Source organism: Phascolarctos cinereus, unplaced genomic scaffold (genome assembly GCF_003287225.1).
Source record: "Phascolarctos cinereus isolate Bilbo 61053 unplaced genomic scaffold, phaCin_HiC Scaffold_8;HRSCAF=390, whole genome shotgun sequence".
Classification (NCBI taxonomy): Eukaryota; Metazoa; Chordata; class Mammalia; order Diprotodontia; family Phascolarctidae; genus Phascolarctos; species Phascolarctos cinereus.
In genome coordinates this window covers 23,103,330-23,131,218 of record NW_027556291.1, presented here as the reverse complement: position 1 = coordinate 23,131,218, position 27,889 = coordinate 23,103,330, and the positions used below count along the sequence as shown (strand labels likewise).

General features: G+C 44.4%; 1 protein-coding gene across 1 annotated transcript in view; it reads left to right on the top strand.

Moving 5' to 3' along the window:
* Positions 1 to 22,286, top strand: part of LOC110193056 (sodium/hydrogen exchanger 2-like) — a 95,134-nt gene extending 72,848 nt beyond the window's left edge. Inside the window, 2 exon segments of the mRNA XM_020964617.2 lie at positions 14,346 to 14,412; positions 19,523 to 22,286. Of these exon segments, the coding sequence (XP_020820276.2) occupies positions 14,346 to 14,412; positions 19,523 to 19,653 (198 nt within the window). The 3' untranslated portion in view covers positions 19,654 to 22,286.
* The last annotated feature ends 5,603 nt before the right edge of the window (positions 22,287 to 27,889 follow it).

Below are 27,889 nucleotides of genomic sequence, written 5' to 3'. Positions count from 1 at the left end.
GAGTAGAGAGATTGTTTCTCTTCTCTACCCCCTTCCCCCCCACCCCAACACTTTTGTATCATTTAACATTTATTTAGCTCACATTTTCCAGAGGGGGAAACTAGGCCCAGAGAAGCCAAGTCCAAGGTCAATCCTGTTATAAGAAGCAGAGACAGAATTTGAACCCTGCACCCCTGATTGCAAAGCTCGGGTTCTTTCTACTGTACCTCCCTTCACAGCTCCAATAGTCTATGAAACTCAAAGATTCTCATACAATAGCTTCATATCTGAACCCAACAGAATCATGAAAAAAGAAGGAAATCAAACCATAGTTAGAATGGTGGTCTGTCCTTCATAGGAATAATCATAATCATAATCATAATAATATAATAGCTAAAAACATTTATATAGTACTTATATGCCAGGTACTGTGCTAAGTGCTTTATAATTAATATCTTATTTAATCTGTACAGCAACCCTGGAAAGTAATGGCTATTATTATCTCCATTTTACAAATGAGGAAACTGAGGCACAGAGAGGTTAAGTGACTTGCCCAGGGTCACAAAGCCTGGATCTGTCAGAGGTGGGACATGAAGCCAGGTCTTCCTGGATTTTAAGGCTAGCTTTCCATCCATGCTACCATTCCAATATAATAATTAAAATAACAATAACAACTTCCATTTCTAAAATGCTTTAAAATTTAAAAGATGCTTTCTTCATTGTACTGTGAAACAGAAACAAAGGGAGACATTTCAAAATGAAAAACCAAAAGGTGCACCTAGTACAACCATGTAATTTTACATAGGGTATGATTGAGGCCCAGAGACCTGGAGCCAACCCGGCTTTCTCTTCTTTGCCAGAGATAAATAAAGTCAGCTAAAGGTTACAGGAGGACATTTGAACTATACCTTCCTGAAAGTCAGGACTCGAACCCTCCTTCAAGGAGAGAAGTCCTTCGGGGCCTATGGACCAGTGCCTGAATATATTGGTTACGTTCTATGACAGCTTCTAAAGGTCACACAGCTAGCAGGTAGCAGAATGAGGATCCCAACCTAGGCCTTATGAATCCCAATTCAGGCCTCAGTCTGTTTCTGCTCCTCCAGGAGTTGTGTGCCTAGCTCTGTGTGCAGTGCCCTCTCTGGTATGCTTCCCCAGCCACTTTGGCCCTCACACTAGCATGGGACCACTCTTCTCAGCTTTTACTTCTAAAAACTAGAGCCCTCATAAAGGACTAGCCCTTAATATTCTTCCTCCACCAAAGCTAGATTCATTTCTTTAGCAGAGTAAATATCGGTTCCTTGTCTTCAGGCAGAAGGATTTTCTTCAGCAGGCAGATAGGGGATGTCTAGGCTAAGTGCCTCACTTTCCCAGATGGTGCTCCTGAAACTGCCAACTTGGAGGGGAGGAGCAAGGAGAGGAGATTCCTGTCCCCGTGAGCATTGCTCCATTCCTGAGGTGTTAGCTACTGAGGTAGGGGTATGTGTGTATATATGTACATATGTGCACATGTGTGTTCATGTATGTGTACTCACCACGCAATGTATATATGTGCATGGCATGTATTCATTGCGCAGGTATGGGAGTATGTTTATATGTGTCTATGTGGGCACATGTATATTTGTGCACATGTGTGCATGTATGTGTTGTGTGTAGTATGTGGCATATATATGTGTGCAATGCGTGCATGTGTCTGTGGTATATGTGTGTACTGTTGTGTGTTTGTGTGGTGTGTATACACATGTGTGCATCTGCATGAAATGTATTGTGTGGTACGTGTATTATATGTTCAATGTGCATGTGTGTGTGTGTGTGTGCTGGCAAGAGAAGAGGATGGGGTGACAGCTACCCAGTGGAGGTGGAAATACCTTACTCTGATGCTGGGGCAGTCCAAACCCAGTTCCTCTAGGTTTATGGTGACACTCACCTTCGTTAGAATTATTTTGGCTTGTGCCCAGAAGCCTCTTCCTTTAGGATGTGAGTCATTTGGAGGCTCCATAGAAAGGCAAAGTTGAGAGATGGGATTTGGAGGATCAGTTTCTCTTGATGAAAGGGGGAATTGGCTTGTTTTGGACCTAGAGCATATTGTGTAAGGAAGCCTGCTCCTCCCCCCCCCCCACCATCCCCACCCCATGTTCCTATGATGCTATGTGTTTTTGGTTTTTGGTTTCTCATTGCCCTAGGGGAGGAGTGATGGAGTCTCAGTGACTAGGAATGATGTCCTTAGCCTGGCCCATTGTGGATTGGGTCTGCCTCTTTGTGCTAGACTGATAGAAAAGGGCATCACTTGTAGAGTTCACTGTTTGCACTTTTGGAGACATTTAGAAGGAGAGCTGAGAACAGACAAGGATAGGAGAACTGTGAGCTGTCTTGGATCTCTTGGGGGAAAGTTTTCTTCCTGAGGGCTGGGGTTTGGGACCTCCCATCTCAACTAAATGGCCCCCCCAGTCTCCTGCCATCTTTCAGGCATGCCTCTCCACAGCTGGGCCAAGAACTCTCTTTTCCTTTTTAGCTAGTGGGTGAGAGCCTGGTGCAAATGTAGTGTGCCTTGACCTCTCTCCTGAAGCAGCCATTAGTAGCTGGGAGAGGTCATGCAAGTGCCCAGGCCCCTCCTCCCAGCAGTTGGCACTCAGGTTTGTGCTCTGCACTCGGCCCTCTCTCATGGGATTCACTCTGCAACTGACCCTAAAAACCAGTTCCAAGGGTTGACTAACTAACCCTTACCCATCCACAAGAGCCTGAGTCAGCCTGGTTGTGTCCAATCCCTGAACCTCCATCACTCAGCCTTAGATGCTGTCCTAAGGATATCCCAGTAGATATCCATCAGTCCATTCAACAGAGGACATCAATGGCTGTGTCCACACCCTCCCTGGGGAAAACAGAGTCCCAAGCAAAGCTTTTGCTTCCTCAACATGATCTGGTTCTTTGGATCACTGTTCTATCTACATACCCCCTTGGGAAACTGAGACCCAAAGGGGTTAAGTGACTTGCCCAAGGCCACACTTGTAGTAAGTAGCAGAGATATGATTTACACCCAAGTTCTCTGACTCTTTCTATTGTAGACTTGTGTAACCCATTATAAAAATGTGTGGGAATGAAGAAGGTGTGTGTTACAACAACAGCTCCCGATTGGGAGGCAGGGAGATAGAACTAGACTTGGAATTGGAGGATCCGAGTTCAGATCTTATCTCTCTGCCTCTTATTAATGGCATGACCTTGTTCAAGTCACCTCCCTCAGGACAGGCTTCCCTAGGATCTCCAGTCTAGCATCTCCAAGATCCCTTCCAACTCAAGACCTTCTGCCCACAGACCAGATGTCTGCTGTTTTGGGTAATAGATCAATGACAGCATAACAAGATGTACACCTTTCTTTTGCTGCTGACATAATGAAGTTTGATCGAGGTTGCTATGGACCATCAATAACAAAGAGGTTTTCCCAGTTGTATCTGCTCTAGTGCCTGGAGCCAGCCTGGCTCTCTTTCCTTTCTTTGCTAGAGAAATAAAAATTAAAATCAACTAAAAGTTTTTGGTTAAGAATAGAGAAATGAATTCTGCCTTGATGAAGGTCAGGATTTATGTCCTCCTTCAAATAGAGAAAGGTGCTGCTTTAATCTGAGGCCTGGGTTAGAATGATTGTATACTGGGTACAGTCCGAGGCAGGCTCAAAATGCTTGGCAGAGAGGGCTTGTGAAGAAAATTCCAGTCGAACGCCAGTCTAACCAGGATCTAGAGATTGCCTAGTGTGTGTAAGGCACACAGTGCCTAAGTGCTAGGCAACGGTGATAGAGGGACAAAAAGAGAAAACGGTCCTTGGCCTCCAAGCGCTTCTATTCTGCCGGGGGAAGATGTGGGGTGGGAAGGATACGCCCCAGAACTTTCTTTCAGCTGTTTCGGTAAGAGTGAGTGAGGAGCACAGTTTCTGTTGCTCACATTAGGTTGAATTTGAGACATCACAGAGGCCAGGCGGAGTTCTGTTCTGTTTTGTACCACCAGATGGAACCATTAGAATTCGGTTCACCAGTGACAGATGACAATTCCTGAATAGCAGCCCAATGATGGCAGCAGAGAATACCTGAGTCCGTGTGTATGTTTGTGTGTGTATTTTCTAGGGAAGGTGTTTTGTTGAGGCTTTGGCATAGATGAACACCCAGACTTCTAAGTCATATTAAAGGGGAAATGCCTTAGTAACATGTTCATAAAGAGAAAAACTAGGAATTATCACCATTTTAATTAGCTTAGGAGAGCTAATTTTCAGGAAAACTAGCAATCTTTTTAAGAAAAAATGCTTGTGGGGTAAAAACCCTGCTGTGACTTTAATAAGGGCACTGTGCAGTTAATAGATCCGATCTGGAAGGTATTAGAACAGTTGGTTTTCTTTTCTTTTCCCCTAATTCTCTCATCCAGTCATCCATTCAATCAACCCATTTCTGAAGTGCCCTCCATATCCAGGGGCTGTGATGGTTGCTGTGGGTGATACAGAGAGTGCTCAACTGACCTTTGAAACCTTCCACTGAGGTGCCCCACCACCTCCCAGTGCAGCCCAGTCCACTTTGGGGCGGTGCACCTCCTTAGTCAGTGTCACCGAGTGGAAGTGGAACTGGGCAGCCTCTAAAACTCCTCTCAGCTCTGGTTCGGTGATTTCCTCTAAAAACCCGGTCTAGTGAAGCTCATATGTGCTGTTTTCAAGGATAAATCTGCTCTAGTAACTTTTCTCTCCTCTCTCCTCCCCTCCCCATACGTCCCTCAATAAACATCCCAAGTCCCCGAGTGTCCCTGCCAAGTTGAGTTAACAAGCAAGCATTGATTAAGCACCTGCTATGTGCCAGGCACTGTGCTAAGCCCTGGAGATACAAAGAAAAGCAAAAAACAGTCCCTGTTCTCAAGGAGTTCACAGTCTAACGGGGGAAACAACATATAAACAATTATGTACTGACATGCTCTAGACTGGATAAATTGGTGATAATTAGCAAAGGCATTAAGGGGGGGGTCAGGAAAGCTGGGATTGTAGAAGGCAGGATTTGAGCTGGGACTTGAAGGAAGCCAGGGGAGACAAGAGGGAGAGATGAGGAGGGAGGGCATTCCAGGCAGGGGTCATGGCTAGAGGAAAGGCATAGAGTCAAGAGATGGTATCTGTGCAAGGGCTAGGAGGAGGCCAGTGTAGTTGAATGGGAAAGAGCATAGAGGGGAGGAAGGCATAAGAAAATGGGAAAGTTAGGAAGGGGACAGGTCACGAAGGGCTTTAAAAACCAGAGGGAGGATTTGATCATTGATTCAGGAGGTAGTAGGGAGCCACTATAGTTTGTTGAGAGGTAACATGGTCAAATCCGCGCTATAGAAAGATCAGTTTGACAGCTGAGTCAAAGATGGACTGGAGTGGGGAGAGACCTGAGGCAGGCAGAGCCTCTAGCAGCTATGGCAGTGATCTGGGGATGAGGTGATGAGGGCCTGCACCGGGGTAGGGAGTGGCAGAGTCAGAGGAGAGAAGGGGGTGTATTCAAAAGATGTCACAAAGGTCCAGGACTTGGCAGCAGGTCGGTTATAGGGGTTCAGAGGGAGGAGTCAAGGTGACTAGGAACATGATGCCCTCAACAGTAAGAGACATTTGGAAGACAGGCAGGTTTGAGGGCAAAGATGCTGAATTCTGTTTTGTTCATGTTGAGCTCGAGATGCCCATCAGTTTGAGATGACCGAGAGAGAGAGGGAAATGCATGAGGCTAGTTGGACAGAGAGACTAAGGCTGACTATAGAGAGCTGTGAGTCACCAGCATCGAGATGGCCAGTGGACACATGGTCGGGCACAGTAGACTGGCACTGAGACACGTAGGAAGATAACAGGAGAGAGCAGTGTCCGGGAAATCTAAAGAAGAGAGAATATCCAAGAGAAGAGGCGATCAGCAGGGTGGAAGGCTGGAGAGAAGTCAAGAAGGAGGAGGACCGAGAAAAAGGCTGTTTATCACATCTGCCCATTAAGAGCCCATTTGTAATTTTAGAGAGAGCAGTTTTAGTTGAATGATGAGGTAGGAAGCCAGACTGCAGAGAGTTAAGGAAACAGAGAGAGGAAAAGAAATGAAAGAGAGGAGAGGCTAGAGAGGATGGATGGATGGATGGATGAATGGATGGATGGATGGATGGAACAAGTGAAAAATTTTTGAGGGTAGGGGGGATATCAATGTGTGTGTAGGTGGTAGGGAAGCATGCTGTCATACTCGTACTCATACTGACGATCCTCAATCCAACGTTCTCTGAAAACATCACCAATATTCTTTCCCTATAAAGCTGACCCATCCCTGTTTTCATTCTCTTATAGTCCTCCTTCCTTTGTATAAGAAAACAGACTTTTAAGTGGCTGAGACTGAGTAGTTCAAGGGAGGGAGAAAGCATGAATGAAGTGATCCGAAGCATCCACTCTATTAAAAATTTCTACCTTTCTATTTCGTAGTTCCTTGAGACATTAATTGATAAATTCACTGTTATTAAAGAAAATTTTTTTTAAAATTTTGTGTCTATTGAAATTTTATAGTGATTTTATTTTTCACTGCTTTGTGGTTGGTATATCACTTAGAATAGGCTAACCGCAGACTTGTACCTGTTTGCCTCTCCATTTCTTTTGAGTCTAGGTGGCACAGCCGTCCTTGTCTCGTTCACCTTGCATTCGGGGACAGCCTTATTTCAGCCTTTGCCTTCCTAGATACCTTGGCTACTGATGTTATATAACTGCTCTAGTCTACACAGAGCACTCAGTAACAATAATTGGCATTTACAGGGCACTTTAAGGTTTACCAAATGCTTTATGTACATTATCTCATTTGCTCCTCACAGCAATAGGCAATACCTGTTATTATCCCCATTTTTATAACTGAGTAAATTGAGACTTAGGGAGATTAAGTGACTTGTCGATGGTCAGTAGACCATAGTAAGTGGCAGAGGCAGCAAATCTCTGCTGATTACAAATCCATTGTTCTCTCCACCATACACCATTTTGCTTTGCTAGTCTCTCTCCAAAGCTACAGCCCCACACCGGCCTCTCATCAACTCCCAGGAGTTCAATTATCATCTCTATGCTGATGATTCTCAGGTTTACTTATCCAGCCCTAATCTCCCTCCTGACCTCCAGTCCTGCATCACCAGCTAGCTTTTCAATATCTTCAGCTGGACCTCCACCCCATATGCATCTTAAACTCGACATGTTCAAAACTGAACTCATTCTCTTCCCCTGCCAATACTCCCTACCATCAAAGATACCACCATATTCCCAGGTATCCAGGCTTACAACCTAACACCATCCTTGACTCCTAACCCCTACTCACCTCACATGTCCATTCTGTTGCCTAATGTAATCTTTCATTTTCTGTTTTAATCTTCCCAGCATCCCTCATTTACGTCCCCTTCTCTCCACTGACATCCATCACCCTGGCACAGGCTCTTCTCACATCTTGCCTTTCCTAATGTAATAGGCTGCAGTCTTCCTGCCTCCTCACTCGGGTTATCATCTGTGCAGATGCCACGTGTTGATCTGAGCATGCTCGTCCCTAGTCAGTAAACTCTGGTATTCAAGGTTCTCTGGCATTTGAAGTCTCTCCCAAAATGGCTCCTTCCTAACTTTCCAGTCTTATACCTTACTTCTCTCCATGCACTCTATGGTCCAGCTTCACAGGCCAACTTGCTATTCCTTGTATGTGACACTCCGTTTCCTTTCTCTGTGCCTTTGGCTGGCCCTCCTATCTGGAATGCTTACCATTTTCACCTCCACCTCCTAGGTTTCCTTACTTCCTTCAAGACTCAGCCCAAATGCTACCTTCTTTAAGAAGTTTTTTTCTCAGAACTGTCAGCTGCTAGTACCTTCCTTCTGAGATTATCATCCCTCAGCTCTGTCTGTATCTTGTATATATATCTAGATATCTTCAGGTTGTCTCTCCCATTAGAATTTATGCTCCTTGATGCCTTTCTACGTATGTCCAGCTTTTAGCAAGGTTCCTGGCACATAGTAGGCATTTAATCAATGCTTAATAACTTGACTTAATGACTCGATTTAAAATTGGAATGGACTCTAGAGATCATTAAATACAGCTTCCTCATTTTACTTAGAAAGAAATCGAGGCCCAGAAACATGAAGGGATTTGTCCAAGATCATAGGTAACAGAGCCTGGATTTGAACCCAGGTCCTCTGTCCAAGTGCAGTGTTCTACTACACTATTAGTGACCTCAGGTCTACTAGTTTCACCAATATTTATAATTAAATCTTCCAGTTCTTTATCCTACTATGTATTGGTAAATTCTCAGTTTTTTGTTATTCCATATCTATTGCCTTCATTCTCTGTTGCTCTGCTGTGTCCCCCCCCCCATTCTTAATCAGATTCAGTAGGTACTGCTATATTATTAACTCACATTTGTTCCCAGGACTCCCTCAGCCTATGGAAGAGGCCCCATTCTTGCCTTTGGCATGGTTTAGAAATGGAGCAGTGATTTTTGGTTCCCTTGCTTGGGTAGTTTTGTGTGTTACATACCAAAGAGTGAATAGAAATGACGTACTGTGGCAGCTGTTGGGGCGACTGATGGAGGGAATGCTAATTATGTTCAATCTTAATGTTCTTTGTTGAAAGGCACTCGAAAGTTACTGACTGCAGATTAGCCCCAGGCACGGACACCTGGCTCTCGCTGGATCATGTATCTTGATATCAGACCACATGCTAGATGAGAAATGGTGGTGCAGTGAACTTGTGTGGACTATACATTTGTTGAGCCCATTCGGGGCAGTTGGGATGTTGCAGACATGCTTATCAGGGAGCTATGGTTCCATCCACAGCGCTCATACATGCTGATAGCAGTACATCAATGGGAGTTTTATTTGGGTGTATTCATATGTACACGCGTGATGCTTGAGAAGGCCCAGAACGCCAGACTATCATAATCATGGCCTGCTTTATGTATACATGTTAAATGAATGAATGAGTTGTTGAAAATAACATTGGTAGAGTTTCGCTGGTGTTGGTCCACTTGAGAATCACAAGTTTGAAATCGGATGGGATTTTGGAGGCCTTCTAGTCATACCCATGTCTATGAGGATCTACAGGACATAGTATGTGACGAGTGGCTGCCATGGGGACCTTAGTGATTATCTTCTAGTCCAACCTTTGCGTTTTATGGGTGGAGAAGCAGAGACTCTCAGGGCTTCGGGGACTTCACAGAATCCCAAGGCTGGAAGAGACCTTTGAGGTCAATCTCTGCTTGACTGAGAATATCCTCTAATAACAGTTGCAACATTTACATCGTACACATTAAAGTTTATAAATACTGTCTATATACAATTGAATGTCTCTCATTTGGTTCTCACACGGCTTTGTGAGGCAGCCACTCCTTTATTGTACTGTGGTCACACAGCTCAGGGCAGAGCCACGTTTGAACCCAAGCCTTCCTCGCCCCCAGGTCCAGTGCCCTGTCTCCCAGTCCACTCTTTCTTTTTAAATAATGTCTCCATCAAATGGTCCTCCAGGCTTCTGCATGAGAACTGCAAATAGGGCAGAGCCACTAGTCCAGAGACAGTGTTAGATGACTTTCCTTGTTTGGAAGTTCTTTCTTGCACCCAATCTAAAAATGCCTCTTTGTAGCTTATCCCCACTGCTCATGGGTCTGTGATCAGAGGTCAGACAGAACAAGGCTAATCCCTGTCTCTTATGCCAGCTGTTCAGATGCTTGACAGCAGCTGTCATGGCCTGCCTAAGTCTTCTCTTCTCCATGCTAAACATCCCCAGCTCTTTCTACCACTCCTCACGCAGGAGAGCCCTCTCTCTTTCTTGGTGCCCTTTCTCTGGAATGCTTCACTTTGCCCACATGCTCCCTAAAATGGGGGGCCCAGAGCTGCTCATGATATCTGAGCCTTGGCCTGACCCGGGGCCCTGTTGCCTCCCCAGTTCTCCTAACGCAGCCCAGGCTCTCCTTGCCTTTTGTGGTACTTTACCACACATTGGGACTCGCAGTATTGAAATGGAGGAGAGATTATACAGCACATAGACCAGGGAGGGCAGAACAAAGCTAACCCCTCTGCTCTGCTCTAGTCCTTCAGGTACCTTGTTCACAGTAATGAACACATAAATGCTTATTGAATGGAATGGAATGGAATCAAGTGCCTTCTGCATTCCCAACCTTTGATAAGGCGTGTTGAGGCAGCTAGGTGGTGCAGTGGATAGAGCACTGGCCCTGGAGTCAGGAGGACCTGAGTTCAAATCCGGCCTCAGACACCTATCACTCACTAGCTGTGTGACTCTGGGCAAGTCACTTAACCCCAATTGCCTCACCAAAAATAAACAAATAAATAAATAAAAAGCCACGTTGAGGCTACAAGAAGGTTGGTATCGTCGCTTCTTAGGCACTGATAGCATTACACAGAGGAATTTGGTGCTCTGCAAGGACTAGTGAGAATCTTAAATTGGGATTATGGGGAGCCAGGAGCTGGGGCCCAGTGGAGCTGGTACCCTTTCCCAGAAAGCTGTGTTCAGGGATGGAGTAGCAGAGCAGGAGATATTCACTGAGATACATCTAAGATGGAGACATCAGGCTTAAGGGGCAAGTGTGCCCTGTTCTTGTTCTGCTCTAAGAGCATTTGTGGGGCCTTTCCAACATGCAGTCAAGAAAACATCTTGCTAAATGCTTTCTGTACAAAGCCATTTGCTTAGCAAAAATCAACCTGGAGACCCCTGCCAAACTGAACTGGCCAAAGGAAAGTTCCATTTCAAATATTTGAAGGGCTTTCATGTGAAAGAGGATTAGCCTTGTTCCACTTGGTTGCTAAGGGCAGACACTAGGGCAGTGAAGAGAAGGTGCTGGGAGACAGACTTAGTTTTGGTCAGACTTTCCATCTGTGAAATGGGGTACACTAGAAGGGGATAGGCTTTTGCTCTCTAGAGGTCCTCAGTGAAAAACTAACCAACCACTTGTTGGGTCTACTGGAGAGGGAATTCTTATTTAGGGAAGAGTTAAACTAGATGACCTCTGAGATCTCTTCTGACTTGGAGAATTTGTGATCCCATAAAAATCTCTTTGAGGAGTTTTTGAATTAAATGAACATATATTAATTACCCACAATAACTTAATTACCACCCCATCTAGATATTCTAGCAAGAGTAGTTTCTGGAGATGCCTAGGTGAGGGGCTATTGCCATGATGTCAGTAAACCTGTTGGGACTTGATCAAACAGTATCACATGGTTGCTTCCATTGGAGGTTAGGTAAACATCATTGGGGACACGGGGAGCCCTTGTTTATTTCTGGGTTGTGACTTTATTCTAGGTGAGTGGGGGTGAGGTAGCTGCCCATTATGGGAATTCTTTGTTCTTTGATCCAATTTCATGAAATTCTTTGTGAGTGAGGTATATTCATACTTTCTGGGGCAAGAAAAGATGCTGAATGACATGTAATTTTTGACCTTTCTCCTGCCTTGACTCATGAGAAATGTCCTTCTTTGAAGATGAAATTTTCTCATGTGGTTTCTTTCTTCAATTGTATGGCACCATTTTCTTATGAGAATAGAAGAGAATCACAGAAACATTGCTTGGATCAGCCCCCCCCCCCCATCAACCCCCCACCCCCTCCTGCCCCAGTGCCTTCTTTTTGAGATGCTTGCTGGCTGGTTCAGATAACAGTGAGCAGAATGTTAGGGCCATATTCGGGGTTGTGGTACTGGCCAAAATGATGTTGACTTTGGTTTGTGTTGAAATTTGTCTCTGTCCCATGTCTGTTGATTCCTATAGATATGGTTTCTGGCATTGCTTTTTTGCCTACCTTTAGACCATGATTAGAAAATTTATGTTTGTTGTGCTGTCCCTTGACCATATTCTAGGTACCAGAGGTACCCGTGGAAGAGCTGTCTCTAATGAGTTGGGGCGGGTCATGGAGGCCCTCACCTTGGGGAATGTTCTCATGCAGCATTGATGATATTCAAATAGATAAAATCAATGGAATATCAGCTCATTGAAGGGAGGGCCAGTCTCATTCTTGTATCTCTAGGACTTAGAAAAGTGTTTTGCCCACAATAAACATTTAGTAAAAGCTTGGTGAATCAAATTGAATTCATTAGCTCACAGAGCAAGATACCTCTGAGTGCTTCTCTCTCAAACCCTTACAGGTATGGGAATCTCAGGGCATTGAGTTTCTGGCTTCAACTCTTCTGACTGGAAAAATCTTGGTGCTCTTGAGTATGGACTTTTTAGGTATGGTGGCAAGGGTTGAGAAGAGAGAGGTCCTTCTGTAGGACTTTTCTTGGTATGAGTGTTTCAGTGATTTAAGAATGAAAAGACCTGGGTTTGAATTCTCAGTCTGACACTATCCATGTATCCATCAGCTAGTCATTTTCCCACAATGGCACCATGTTCTCTCATCTGTAAAATAGGGTTGATAGCACTTGTGTACTACCTCTAAAACCTCTGCTGGTTAGCATTCTATATCTCTCCTCCATTTTCTGTCTAAACTCCTTGAGAAGGCTGACTTTCATCATTACCTCCACTCCTGTCATTCAGTTTTAAACCTTCTGAATTCTGGCTCCCAGCCTCATCATTCCACTGAAACTACTTTCTCCAAAGGCACTGCTGATCTCTCAGTTATCAAATCTGATGGCCTTTTCTCAGTCTTCCTCCTCCTTGACCTCTTTGCTGCTTTGGATACTATCGATCACCCTCTTCTCCTAGATATTGGTTTTGCTCGAATTTTTGTGACACTGATCTCTTCTGGTTCCCTGACTGCTCCTCAAATGTCTTTGCTGGCTCTTCCCAATAACAGTGAGTGTTCCTTGAGGCTCAATCCTAGGCCCTCTTCACCCCTTCCTCTATACTATCTCATTGATCTCAGCCTCCATGGATTCAATTATCATCTTTGTGCAGATGATTCTCAAATCTCTTCATCCACCCCTAACTTCCTTCCTGACATCTAGTGTCCCATTGCCAGCTGCCTATCCTGGATATGCTACAGACATTTTAAACTCAACATATACAAAATGGAATTCATTCTCTCTCACTTCAGCTCCTCTCCTCTTTCTAACTCCCTGTTGTTGTTGAGGTCGTCACCATTCTCCCTGTCACCCAGGCTCACAATCTGGGTGTCATCCTCAACTTCTCAATCCCTTGCACCCTGCCTCCATCTAATCACTTGCCAAGTCCAGACCTTTCTACCTTCTCTCTTCTGACACTGTCAACACCCTGGCAAAGGCCATCATTACCTCCCCCTCTAGACTTCTGCAATGGCTGGCCTTTTGATTTCCCTGCCTCAAGTCTCTCTCCCTTCCAGTCTATGTTCCACTGATCTTCCTAAAGTGCAGGTCTGATTGTGTCATCCCCCCCCCCAATTCAATCAACTCCACTGGCTCCCTATCATTTCCAGGATCAATTTGAAAATGCAGTTTGACTTTTAAAGCTTTTCCTAACCTAGTCCCCTCCTGTCTTTCCAGTCTTTTTACACCTTACTCTGGGATCTGGTGACTCTGAACTCCAGGCTGTTCCTCCTCAAAGGTGCTCCAGCACCCACTTCTGGGCCTTTTCAGTAGTTGTCCCCAATGCTTTGAATTCTCTCCTTGCTCGGCTCTGCCTCCTGTCTTTTTTCAAGTCCCAGCTAAAATCCCACCTCGTGCAAGAAGCCTTTCCTGATTCTCTTTAATGCTAGGACCTTCCCTCTGAGATTAATTCTCATTTATCCCTCTATTTCTTGTCTGAATATACTTGTTTGCGTGTTGCCTGCCTCGTTAGACTATGAGCTCCTCGAGAGCAGGAGAGTGATTTTTGCTTTTCTTTGGATCAACAGCGTTCACCACAGTGCTTAATAAATGCTCACTGATGTGTTGACTTCATTTGTGAGCAAAATGGAGAGTGCTATTGGAAAGTTAACTAATGATGATGGCAATCATTAACCTATATAGATGATCCTGACCAAATACCACATAGAGTTTTGTGCTATGGCTTTTTCCTTATATAACAATTTACTAAGAAAAGAAAATTAAGAGACAAAGTCAAGCCTCCCCCGCCTCCTGCTCCCTGGAAAGCCAGAGGGGCAAAGTTCCTCAGTTTATGCCCTGCCTTCCACTCAAACGGATGATATTTTTAACTTAGTCAAGCTCTTTTTCAGTTGGTGGTCTCCTCTCACTCTAGCTCCTGCCTGAGCTTACCAGATCACTGCTGTTCAATAATACTCATGGACATTTATGTAATGTTCTTCTTTGAGGTCTTTTGGGAAGTAATATCTTATCTTGGGGTTTCATGCTTTCTAGGAAATTTTGAGAAATGAAAAAAATGGCGGGAAGTATAACTTCGTTTCAAATGCGATAGAAGCAGAATCAATAATTTGTGTGCCATCTTTGGGAGAAGAATCATTTGTATTCTTTGTTCTTCCCAGAAAGCTGCAGAGTTCTTAGCTCATCGTGGCTACCAAATGAAGTCAAAGCGGTGCCAATCTCTAACTGGTAAGTTTGAAGTCCTCTAACTAAGGCTATTTCCTACACCGTTTTCCTTCTCAGGATTTTCCCATCGGCCCTTCCAGATGCGTAAGCCCATCGTCTTGAGGCGTTCTAAGGCACCGACCCATCAATTTTCTCAACACAGTATGCTAAAAATCATAAACCTCACAAGTGATTGTAAATGGATTAGCATAGAACTGGATTTAAGCACCTTGTCTTTTGGGATTATTTAGACTTGATCATATTTGTCTCATGACCTGTTTCTCTCAGTCTGTCTTAGTTTGATTGAGACATATATGTGTATTTAGCATCCCTGAGGGTGGATGACTTTTTGGGTTAGAACATAGTGCTCATGAGTCTCAGTTCACGAGTTTGGTTTCCATGAGCTCTTGGTACACTGCCTTATTGTCCACATGCCATTCGTCCCAAGGGATCCTAGGTGAGTGAGATACTAGATGGGTCGGTAAGCCTGTTGGTATGTCAATACTTCATGGACCTGTGATTTCATCAGTGAGACCACCCCTTCTGCTCACAAAGATCAAAACCCCTGCAGGCCTTAATACAGGGCTTTCATGAAGTGCTACAGCCAAAAATAAAGGAATCACCCTGTGGTCAACCTGGTGATGCTTCTTCATACTTTGCTATGCTGGTCTGTAGATGATAGACATGATAGATGTTGACGTCCACCACCAGCCCTTCCTTGAAGCCTGCCCAGGCTCGTGACCCACCAACATAGCTTGCAGGGACCCAGGCTCACTACTCTGCTGCAGTGACTGAGGCTTTGGAAGAAGGCATCCATAGAGGAGGATTTCTGTGAAGGAGGATGTCAATGGAGGAAGAAACTAGCACTAGTCTGGGAGAAGAAATGAAAGAGCATTCTTGACTGAGGGGGTCAGGAATGGTATCTTTGTATAGGAAGAGGAGTGCCCGCGCATATATGGAGTTAAGGAACCACTCCCATGGTGATGTGTCTATATAAAGAGTAAATATGCTTTTCACCAATAGTTCCTATTGGCAAAAGTGTTACTTTGTAAAGCGTATCCTCAGACTTCAGTGGGTTTCAAGTACTGTCAACAATGGACAGTGTGTTAACAAACAGACTGATGAATTGTCTTGATTTTGGTATCTAATTGTTAATCTGACATGCCTTTTGTATCCATGTGGCTCAATGGATAGAGTCCTGGGCCTGGAGTCAGGTAGACTCAACTTCCTGAGTTCAGATCTAGCCTGAGGCACTTCCTAGCTGTGTGACCCTGGGCAAGTCACTTCACCCTCTTTGCCTCAGTTTCTTCATCTGTAAAGTGAGTATCTTTGCCAAGAAAACCCTGAACAGGGCTATAAGGGGTCAGACATGGCTGAAGTGACTAAAGAACAACAAAAAAGCCTAGGTATGGGTTTGGCCATCGCCTCCCAGCTTCTCTGCAGCCCGAGGACAGATTTGAAGTCAGGCCTTTGAACACAGACCACCCTCCGGTCCCCCCAAGGTCTGGATCCTGTCCCCCAAGAAAGTGTCTCATAGTTTCTTTTTCCTTTTATAGGTATTTGTATTTAGAGTTTCCTAGGAAACAAAATTAATTAGCGAGGTAGAACAATGAATGGAGTGCTAGAATTGGAATCAAGAAGACCTGAGTTTGAATTCTGCTTCTTACTACTGCAGATAGCTGCTTACTAGCTATATGATCCGGGTCAAGTCACTTAAGCCCTTCTCAGCCTCAGTTTCTTCATCTGTAAAATGGGGGAGAATAATATTCCCTACCTTACAGGGTAGGGAATGAGATACTATTTGTAGTGCTCTCTAAATATCAGTCATGACTGGCATTCCTGCATGTAGGACGTGGCACCAGGACTGTACTTTGAAGGAAGCTCAGACTCCCAAGTGGCAGAGGAGAGGAGGGATGCATTCCAGCAGACGGGCCTACCGGCCACCTGTGCAAAAGGCCCGAGGCCATTTCTGGGGAACGTTCAGCAGACACATTGGGCTCCAACCCAGCAACCAGAGCATTGTTTGTTCTCTCAAAAGAATTCTTTCCAGCCTGAAGTCATTTAAACAGCTGTGAATTTGTTCTCCTTGTACCAGAGACCTTAGACACATGGAGATAATCGATGGATAAATGGGTTACGATATTAAATTTTCTCTCAAACTTTTCACTAACCAGGAGGCAACAGAAAGCAAATGGTGACCTCTCACCTTGTCCTTCTCACCTGTCATGTGAAGAGACCTGGCAAGCTTCGCCTCCGTGTCAGCTAACTCTATCCCTTCTGCCTCTTGGCAGGATCTCAGCAGGGGATTCTTTCCTGATGAGACGTTTCAGGTGGGAAAGGATCCCCATGGTGCCAAAGGGGGCCCAGAAATGTGGAGTGGGGAACCGATGCCTGCAATGAAGTGTTCTCACTGCTCTGCTGAGCCCTTCCATGACTAAGATGGATTCAGGAAGCTTTCTGTACATCAGTGAGCTCTCGGGTTACAGATGACTCTCTTTAATATGGAGAAATAGAGGACAGGACGTACGTGGTGGGTCAAGGGGGAGCCCCATCCTCTACCCGTTGCTCTTGTTTACAAGATTTAAATAATATGTAACACGTATTTATCTTATATAATAATATAATCTTCCATCCTTGCCAAAGGTATGAGAGATGAATAGGCAGGTGTTCATAAATGACATTCTGAAGTGAACCACATCTCCACGGTCACGCAGTTGGCCAAAAGAGGTGCAGAACACACACTCCCATTGTCCCCATTGTTGACTGTAAGAAGGCATTGGATTTGGTGAAGCACAGTGCTTCCAGAAAGGATCTCCTACAACAGGATGCCTCTCATTGAGATGGCAGATTCCTTGGAAGATATCCAACAGAGCTCACTGTTTTTGACCACTCTCTCGTCATTAATGTCAAGCAAGGAATAAAACAGGGAAACGTGCTCACCAGAGGGATTTACCACCTTCACGGAAAATGTCTAGTGTAGAGTCTAAATGGAAGATGAATTTCCGGTTGATGGTGAGGTCATTCAGTTCTGCTTACTTGAGGATGACATTGTACTGTTTGTATCAGCCTCAAAACATTGTAGTGATCTTTAAATGAGATCCATAATCACTCAAAAAGAGTTCAGCCTTATTATTCACATGGGAAAGCCAAGTAGATAAAGAATTTCCCTGATATGCAATCGGCTGGACAACTCATAGAGCTAATCCATTAGTGTGTGTGTGTGTGTGTGTGTGTATGTATATGCATATTTATATGTATATACACACATAACATACATATATACATATATGTGTGTGGTGTTGTTCAGTCCTGTTTGATTCTTTGTGATCCTGTATGGGGTTTTCTTGGCAAGGATACTGGAGTGGTTTGCCATTTCCGTCTCCAGTGTGTTAAAGCAAACAGAGGTCACGTGGCTTGTCTAGCATCACATAGCTAGTAATTGTCTGAGGCCAGATTTGAACTCAGGTCTTCCTGACTCCAGGCCCAGCACTCTATCCACTGAGCCATGGCAGCTAGATGGCTAGAAACAGAGAGTGGAAGAGCACAATATTGTGGGGGGACAATTATTTGGGCCCAGAATTAAATAGGAAGAGGAGAGTGAAGTGGATTGTCTTTTAGAAGGTGCATACTGCTTTTAATTATCCCATACTTCCCTCTGTTTTTATAACATCAGTATTCTTCTACCATTGCTTTATGGAGGTGAATCGTGGAATATCACAGTTTCCAAAGAATAAAAGTTGCAGGTGACCCAAAGGGCTATGGAAAGCTATATAGTGGATGTGAGTGTATAAGAAATGCACAAACAAATGTCATTCAGAAAATGACTAGAGAGATAAAGGGAAAAAGAAATGGGCCAGTGGCATGGTAAGAGACAAAGATTGCCCATGAATAGTTATGGGAATCTGGGTGGTACAGTAGATAGAACGCTGGACCTGGAGTCAGGAAGATCTGAGTTCAAATGTGGCCTCAGATACTTACTAGCTGTGTGACCCTGGGCAAGTCACTTCACCCTGTTTGCCTCAGTTTCCTCCTCTGTAAAATGAGGTAAACAGTAGCACCTACCTCATGGGGTTGTTGTAAGGATCAAATGACATGATTATAAAGTGCTTAGCATAGTGCCTGGCACATAGTAGGTGCTGCTATATTAATGTTACCTAATAATAGTGGTGGTGGTAGTAGTAGGAGGAGGAGGAGGAGGAGAAGGAGAAGGGGGAGGAGTGTGGATGGGTTGCAGTTTACACCATTAGAGGCAGCATTCTCTGCAGTCATGGATCCCTTAAAGGATGGCCATATAGTCCTGCTCAGACAGTACTTCTCCCACACCCCACTGGGTTATTACGCTAGTGACCCTGTATTGTCACTTAAAGAGATACTTAAGAATGAGTCTATGATATGCATATTTATTGATGCCTGCCCAATGGGCAGTTATACTCTACTGTGGCTGCCAAAGAGCATTTGCAAAGCTCTCCTCAGATGAGTAACTTATTTCAGGTCTTATGAACCGCTCAGCAGCGGTTTGTTTTGTTGTTATTTTTACCCAGGCCCTGGGTGAGCTTCTTTGGAAACTCCCTAGACTCTCATCTGGTTGTAACAGGATTTTCTTTGTGGGGACTCTAAATACTCTATGGCTGTTTCCTCAGTCATCTTTATGAGTGCCATCCAGAGGTGGGCCCAATAGCAGTTCTGCCAGCTGTTTTTTTCTGCTCTTGACACACTCCCTTTGCAACAGTTTACTGTCTTCTCTCCTACCTGGGGAAAGGCAGAAGTGACCTTCCCTTCCTCATTTGCCTTCTCCTCTCCAACCCCCAGCTAGGTACAGTTGGCAAAATGAAGAGATCTCAGAGACTTAATGTCAGGAAGAAGTCCGTAACCACTAGAGTTAACCACAGGTGGAATGGGCTGCCTTCAGAGGCAGTGAGCTCTCTGCCACTGAGGGTCTTCAAGCAAAGGCTGACAACCACTTGCCAGTGATATTTCAGAAAAGTCTGGGCATGGGTTGGGCTCACTGACCTCTGAGGTCCTGTCCAACACTGAGATGCTGTGATCTCTTCCAGACTTGCTCTCATTCTTTCTCATTCCAGGAGAGACTTAAGAACAACAGTTCTAATGGGTATCCCTTTCTTCTGCTTTCCAGTAGGGGATCCTGGAGCAGTTCCTGATGTGAAAAGCAGCCGATCCAAGTCGACATGCCACATCACTCCTCTGAAGTTCAGTGGCATGGAATGGGTTGATGAAGAAGAAACAGATCAAGACCAAGGATTATAAGGCTCAAACTTGGGGATCACTGGTGCCACGGAATTGTTGCTTACTTATTTGCCCAATTATGCAGCACATAGTTTTTGTTTTTGTTTTTATTTTTTTGTGGGAAGAAGGTCAGGACTTGTAATTTCACCAGGTGTGTGGAAGCTCCCTTCACTGATGCAGATTGGCAACTTGTCTATAACTTACAATGTTATAGAGTTGCTAAATCTCACTAAAAAAATAAAACAAGAAGTTGAAGCTCCCAAGTAGACATTCACACAGATGTGAAGCTCCCAAGAAGACACTCACACAGATGTGGTCCACTACATCTGTAGGAAAATGATGCTATGGGCTTCCCCTGCAGCTGCCAACCATGATAAGCAGCCTATTTCTGCTACCCAGCATCACTCAGGCCTTTATTGGAATTCAGTGTTCCATTTGGAACTTCAAATCTCAAAATTATATAATCAGACAGGGAGAGCTTAGAAAAGAGTTAAGGAAAATGGCAAAAAGTTTGACAAAAGCTCAAGAAGAAAGGTCAGTGAGACTCTTTGAAGGCAAGAGAATGGAGGTGTCTCATGACGAACTTACAATAAAGAAGAAATTCTCAGTAGTCTATGAGAACTAGGGAAATACACACCATTTAAAATGTAGGAAAAGGCACAGTGTTGTAGAAATAGTACTGGTGTTGGAGTCAGGAGACACCTTGCCTTTAATATTTCCTGGCATTGAGACCGTGTTTAGTTACCAACCCCTCTTTGTTAATGAGGATAATATCAGCAGTCCCTCCCCTCCATGGCCATTGTAATGTCCGAATCACAAAACCAATGAAAATGATGGCACACCACTGCTGAAGGAGGTCTATGATCTTCATTGGGCTGGATATCTTTGAGGTCATGTTAGAAATGCACTGCTCCAGGTTGCCTTGGGTCTGATTAGTAAGCCTGCAAGACTGTGGCCAGGATGTGCATGCAGTAGAATGAGGGCCGAGAACAGAGTTGGAGGATCTGAGTTTAAGTTACTTCTCTGAAGCGTGCCAACTGTGTGGCCTTGGGCAAGGTCCCTTACCTCTTTTGACTCTGTGAAATGAGAGGACTGGATGAGATGACATTCAAAGTCTCTTCCATCTATACTCCCTCTCCCTTCCTACACGGGACACTTTGTCTTTCTCTACCTTCAGCCTCACTGTGTGTACAGCTATACACGTCTCCCAATTTGAGAAAACTTCAGCCGAAGCACGTCTGATCTGAACAGCCTCGTTGTACAATGTTGTCATCGTCCAAACCTGGCTTCCATTTGACCCACTGCGTAATTTATTCCTCCTTTTAATCATCACCTTGTAGCTTCTGAAGCAAGGAGCTAAATCTACCCTAACTCTAGGGGACGTAGTGTGATAGAGGAGAGCCCTGGCCTGGGAGCACCAAAATCTGAATTATGTGGCTTTGCTTCTCTGAGCCTCAGTTTCTCTATCTGTAAAACAAGAGGCTAGACTAAGGTCCCTTCTAATTCTGATGCTGAGTCAACTGAATTATGGGACTGACTTCTCAATTTGAGTCTTGGCAGGGTCGTCAGGCCTGGAAAGGGCTGGCAGCAAAAGGATGTTTTTTTCTTTTCAAAATTATGAATTTCCAGAGTAGGGAAGGAAGAAAAGAGGTTTGTGCTGCTCAGAGTAAGAGATCCATAGATCGAGAGGCCAACTCCCTCATTTTACAAATGAGGAAACTGAGGCCCTGGGTGACTGTTCCAAGGTCACATAGGTTAGGAAATGGTAAAATTGGTGTTTAAACTAGATCTTGTTGCTCCAACTTCATTGTGCTTTCCACTGTCCCCTGAACTGGCCAGAACTGTAAGAGTCTGAGTACCGTCTCTTCTAGCCTGTATTCTTTGCCTTGTTTTCCCCTGGCTTCTTCTTCTATCCGGCCAGGGAGGGATGTTACAATTTCCTACTTCTTTGTATGCTTTTATTTTTTACAATAAGCTGCATTTTACAATAAGCTAGATTTGGAGTAAAGAAGACCCGAGTTCAAATCCTACCTCAAACACTAGCTGTGTGACCCTGGGCAAGTCATTTATTTGACTTCTCTATGCCACAGGCAACTTTTCAGGCCATTATATTCTGCATTGTTTGAGGGGAGTTCCCTAAACTGATAAAATCTCGGATTCTTGTGGTATTTGTGTTATTTTTTATACCACTCTCATTGCCCGGTACCCTGCCTTTCTTCCTTTATAACAAAGAAAATCATCTCTACAAAACGGATCTTCCTAGTGAACATGTCAGGCAGAGCATGCAACGTTCTGTACCTCTGGTCTACCTAGAAGAGAGAAGTGGACCTCTTTGGTTCTCCGGAGCTGATATTCTCCTTTTCCAGAGGATCATGGATTCAGAGCTGGAAGGACATTCGAGGCCATCCAGTCCATCGACCTCATTGGACAGATGGGGAAACTAAGGCTCCTAGAGGTGGAGTGACTTGCCCAGGGTCACACAGCTTTGGAGCTGCCTTTTCCTCCCAATTCTTTCACATCAGAGAACCCTCCTCCACCTCTTCCGCATAATAATTATGTACATTAACATAGGCAGGGCCTTTACAAAAACTTTAATGCCGAGGGTAGATAGATAATTCTGTTTCTGATTAATTAAACCTTAGCACTTTCCAAGACTTTACACTTCTTTTTGTTTGAACCTTTACCATGTATAGTGTGAAAGCCAGAGACAATTTTCTTGTCATAATCAGATATTGCATGGCAGGATGTTCTTTTTTTTTGCCTTTAAAACACTCTAGTGAGGCAATATGGTATGTGTATGTGTGTGTGATAGGTGGGGGGGGGAAGAGAGAGAGAGTGATAGGTGGAGAGAGAGAGAGAGAGACAGAGAGAGAGAGACAGAGAGAGAGAGACAGAGAGAGAGAGAGAGACAGAGAGACAGAGAGAGAGAGAGACAGAGAGAGGGAGGACAGGACTGATGATGCTGTTGGAAGACCTGGCATTGAAGGCCGACCTAGGAGCAGCGGGTAGACATTGAAGAAAAGTGGGCTTAGGTTTGCTTTAAGAAAAAAATTAAACTTGTCATAAACTCCAAGTGGCCCCAGAGAGGAATAGGCTGCGTGCGGGGGCAGGGGGTTTCCTCTCACTGCAGGTCTTCAAGCAAAGACTAGATGAGCACTTGGATGGGTTGTGGGGCAGGGGCAGCACAGCCAGGGAAAGACTGGCTTGGCCAGCTTCAAGCTCACTTCCTGATCCCAGATTCATAAGCTCATAGTTGAAAAAGCAACAAAAATGGGGATCTGGTCTAAGCCTCTCATTTCCCCAAAGAGGGTCCGAAGAGGTTATGACTTGCGTCTGGTCACAGAGGTAGGAAGGAGCAGAGCCAGCAGGACCCTCCACTTGGCATTCTTTCCAGCATTCAGCACAGTGCTTGGCCTAGAGTAGATGCCTCACAATTATGATGAATATGCCTTTCCCCCTACACCACACTGCTCCTCTGTTTGATGAGTCCTGGCTTTGCCCTTTATTAATTATGTGACCATGGGCAGCACTCAACCTCCCTGTACTGAGCCTTGGTTTCCCCTGTCTGTGCAATGGGCAGAGTAATCCCTGTAGCACCTACCTCACGGGGTTGTTGTGGGGCCCACACAAAGAAATGTATATGAATGTGCTGTGTAACTTTAAAGTATTGTATAAACATAAGGGTTGATTGTTAATGAAGTCATTATGTACATTAAGTTCTGCTAAATTTCCTTGCAAAAAGCCAGCTCACTACTTTGTGGAACTAGGTCACTGTGTTCAAAATTGCAGTTATAGGGGTCCTGATTTTTCTCCCCTTATTGTCGTGCTTTTACTTAAACAGTCACTTGAATACTCAAAGCCTTTCAGTACCTCTTCTCATCTGATACAACCTTTGACACTGGAATGCCGCAGTCTGCTCTGCCAGGCTAAGAGCAGCTTCATGAGATTGACTCAAGTCACAGTTCAAGGAGGCTTGTGGGCCGCTGGAGGCTGGAAGTGGAATAGGCAGGCCACTTCTGGGTGCTGTGGAGGCCTCCGTGTTCTCCTTGCGGGTGCCTTTGCATTGAGGGCCTTCTCATAGTACTCTCAGGCAGCACCCAGCCAGCCACATACTTTGTTTCCCAGAGTAGAACACATTCTTTTCTCTCCCCATTCCTCATCGATGCTTCAAGAGATCTCCATGCCTGGAAATGTGATCTTGAGGAGGAAGGAGGTCTTGCTTCCTGGGTGGCAATGGTGGTGAGATGGGCCGGGAAGTCAGCACCTGGAGAACTGTAAGTTTGGGTACCATTTACAGAACACCTGATTTGTAGCACCTTTAGTTACTTGGGGAATCTGGGGCTGCAAAGGTGGGGGCCATCCCTCCACCAGGGCTGAGCCCAGGTTTCCCAAAGCCTCTGCACTTTAGTAAATGGTGTACAGGAGTTTCTGGTCTCTGCCTTTCCACAAATTGTGATGGCTAACCCTTGAGGGATGAGTTCCTCTGCGCTTTGCTAGACTGGGCCTTGAACAACAGACATAAAGTTTTTCCAGCTCGGTAGAGGCCTTGCCAGAGTTTGTACTCTGTAATTGCCCCAGGGCGCCCAAACACCACGATGAGGCACCAGAGAAAGATGGCAGTGGGGAGCCCAAAAAATAAACCAAGTCAGACTGCTGCTTGACTCTATGTATTGAGTCCCCAGGGCAATTCTAAAAATATTGGATATAAAGATGCAATGTCACCTGTCTGCAGGGACTTTGTCTTCAACAAGAGAGACTGTAAAGGCAACCACAGTAATGTAGAATGTACCACAGCACGCCAGTGAGTCAGGGACCGAGCTGGTGGTGGGAAGGGGAGGAGGGAAGGAAATGGTTCCCATTCATTAGAAGAGCTTCCTGGAGGGAAGGACCTTGAGTAAAGCCCAGGCAGATGGAAGGATGCTATTCCTTGAATTTGGCATAATTTAGACAAAAACCCAGAGGGTGGAAGGGAGGACCAAGTGCCAGGGAAAGTGAGAAAATAAGGATGGCATGGCTCCTTTTCTTCTTCCTTGCTGCCCCCTCCTACAGTGAAACTTGATCATTCATCTAGCTCCAACACTGTCATTAATGAAGGGGACCACCTTAGGCAAGTCTCTGGATAGTCATTTCCCCATTTGTAAAAGGAGGGGCTAAGTTAGGGGTACTTCTAGCCCGAAAATGTTATGTCTCAAAGATTGAATCTTTTTTTAAAATTATTTTTATTTTATTAATTTATTTTGATTTATCAACAATAACTTCCATATGCTTTTGAGTTTAAAATTTTTCTCCCCCTTCCTCCCCACCACCCTCCCCAAGACGGCGCACAACCTGATATAGGCTATACATTTACATTCCTATTAAACATTTTCCCGTTAGTGATATTGTAAGTAAAAACTAAAACCAATAGGAGGAACCATCAGAAAGAGGAAACAAAACTCAACAGAAGAGAAAAAAAAATAGCAATTTAAAGATCGAATCTTAATAGATGCTAAAGGACTCTCTACATTTTTTGGTTTCCTACAAATTTTGTTTCCATCCAATTACTTGATATAAGTAGGCCATTGCCTTGGTTATTAATATTATTTTTTTGTCATGCAGCAATTTCTTGTGATGGGGTTTTGACCACTAATTGTGCTTTTCTGAATTTGGAGGTGGTGGTGGTAGCAATGTTAATGAATTAAGCTTACTGTGCCTTTTCATATTTTCTCTTGAAACAAATATGCTCAAGCTGGGCAACACACACTTTCAAGCAATCCCCCTCCTTTGCCTTACTCTAGTTTCAGCTCATTTTCACAGCCAGGTAGAGGACTGTTTTCAGTTTCATATATTATTTATTTTCCATAATCGTCTAACTCCTGTCTCTTCTCATCTACTCATTCTTGAAGCAACTGCCATTCCACCAACAGCAAATTTCCCCGTGGCCCTTTTATCCTAGATCTTGAATGAGCTCTGCACAGACATTCTCTCTACCATTGTAACAAGAGAGCAGGGAGGGAAAGGAGGAGAGGAAAGGGGAGAGAAGGGAGACAGTGGTGGGGAATAGAAAGAAAGGGAAAGGAGACAGTGAGATGCAGAGAAAGTCAGAGAGAGAGAGACAGACAGAGACACAGAGGAGAGAGAAAAACAGAGGAAGAGAGAGAGTTGGTGAGAGACTCAGAGTCAGAAAGAGACAGACAAAGAGACAGAGGAGGAGGAGAGAGAGAAACAGAAAAGAGAGAGAGAATCAGAGAGAGAGAGCGAGAGTCTTTCTAAGCAATCTATCTGAACTTTTCAGGGAATCCAACCATTAAAACAGACTTTCACGAACCCACGGACCTGAAGCAACTGCACAATACACAATGCTAGCATGAAACCACGTACGTCTGAAACAGTTTTTACAGGATGAAAACCCTGCCAAAAATGCATTCTCCATGCTCCAGCCCAAGCATTTAACAGTTCTCCCTCAGCTGTAAAGTTTTTCAAGACCCCCAACAATGGGTCCCCCCAAAGTGGGAGACGCTATGTTTTCTTCTTTCTCAAAAAGCTATTCTTTATCTTCTTTCAAAAAATCCCGGTTCTCAAGAAAACAAAGCGCCCACTTCATTAAGATGCCTGGGACACCATCTTCTTTCCTAAAGTCACACCTCACTGCTCAGTCTTCAAAGGAGCTTACCAGAAACATCCGGCAGGGAGAGGAGGGAAGGGGTGGGGGAGGAGAGGGGGGGAGAGGGGGGATTCAGTCTTTATTCTGGAGCTTCTTAATCACTGATGCCTTTGCTTAGCAAAGATTTCTAGGAGAGAAAGCATGTGAAAGCAGTTCTACCGTGTGATTAGAAAAAGCTGCTGGAATGAGCCACTGTTAATGTTTTCCATCAGAGTTGTGTGTCAGATGTTGTACGTGTAGGCATGGTATGTGTAGGCATGGTTTGCGTCAGGCATGGTATGTCTAGGCATGGTATAGGTAAGCATTATACATGTAGACGTGGTATGTGTAGACATGGCATGCATTAGGCGTGGTATGTCTAGTCATAATATATGTAAGCACTGTCCATGTAGACATAGTATGTATAGGCATGACATGTGTACTGCCTTCCCTGGGGACCACCTCCAGGGATGCTGCAAGAAGAGTCTGAGCCTTGCCAGCCAGTTCATATGCTTTTCCAGTGGGCTGGAGGATTGCTATTTGGGCCAAACTTTGACCTAGAGCACATGCCATCCTTTCCCCCCCCTCACTCTATGGGGCGGTTCTGCAAACTATTTAATCACTTTGCCCTTGAGTGACCTACAACTAAACTCTCATCTTGACTGGCTGCTTCTCTGTCTGCCATTTTGAATTGCTTTTTTTTTAAAGTAGTAATGCCATTCATGATTTTTTCAATTGTTTGATATCATTCCCTTCTTTTAGAAATCTTCATGACTGATTGACCAATGGCCTTCAAAATATGTGCCTTCTAGCACTGACACCGTCTAGGTATTTTTGGTCTGGCCCAGCTGCCTTTCTGGGGTTTTTTCCATTTCAGCTTCCTCATTGAGCACAATGAGACTATAATATTGGAATCCAAATGTAGTAATTCCTCTGTCATTGATGGAGACAAGAGTTTATTATCAAAATATTGACATATCTTTTCCATTTTTCACATTCTTTGTGCTTCCATTTTTATCCTCCAATGCTTTAGAATGATGTGATTTCTGCAGGCTTGTTTCCTCTTTCCCCCATTTCTCATTGAGTCATGAGGGGATACTACCAATGACATTCCACTATTCTGCAGATTTTTACAAGTGAACCAGTGGGCTAAACTGTTGCCCTTGGCTGTCATATCTCTCTGTTTGGCAAAGATCAACTGTTTGCTGGCTTCACTGGCCTTGTCATTGGCTAGACCTGTATAGAAAATGGTGATGATCTGTGTTGATATGTTCTCTTATCAACTTCTCATTTTTTTTTAGCATCAAGAACTTGTTTAAAAAGGTTAGATTAGAACTATTTTAATTGGACACCATGTGTTTTCATCTTTATTCTTCCTTCTAACTTGCTGTTGATTTTGCTCTGTACTCTAACAGGTCAGTGGTCTGACTACACAAATAGCTGATTGGTAAATAATTCCCACTTGGGTAAACATTCCTTTCTCCAGGATCAAATAATATCCACTGTTTGACTTTTAAAGCCATTCGTAACCCGACTCCTTCTTATGTTTTCAGTCTTCTCATACCTTCTGCTCTCCAGGTGTTCTTCGATCCAGTGCCATTGTCGTCTTTGTTGTTCCTTGAATGTGACATTTCC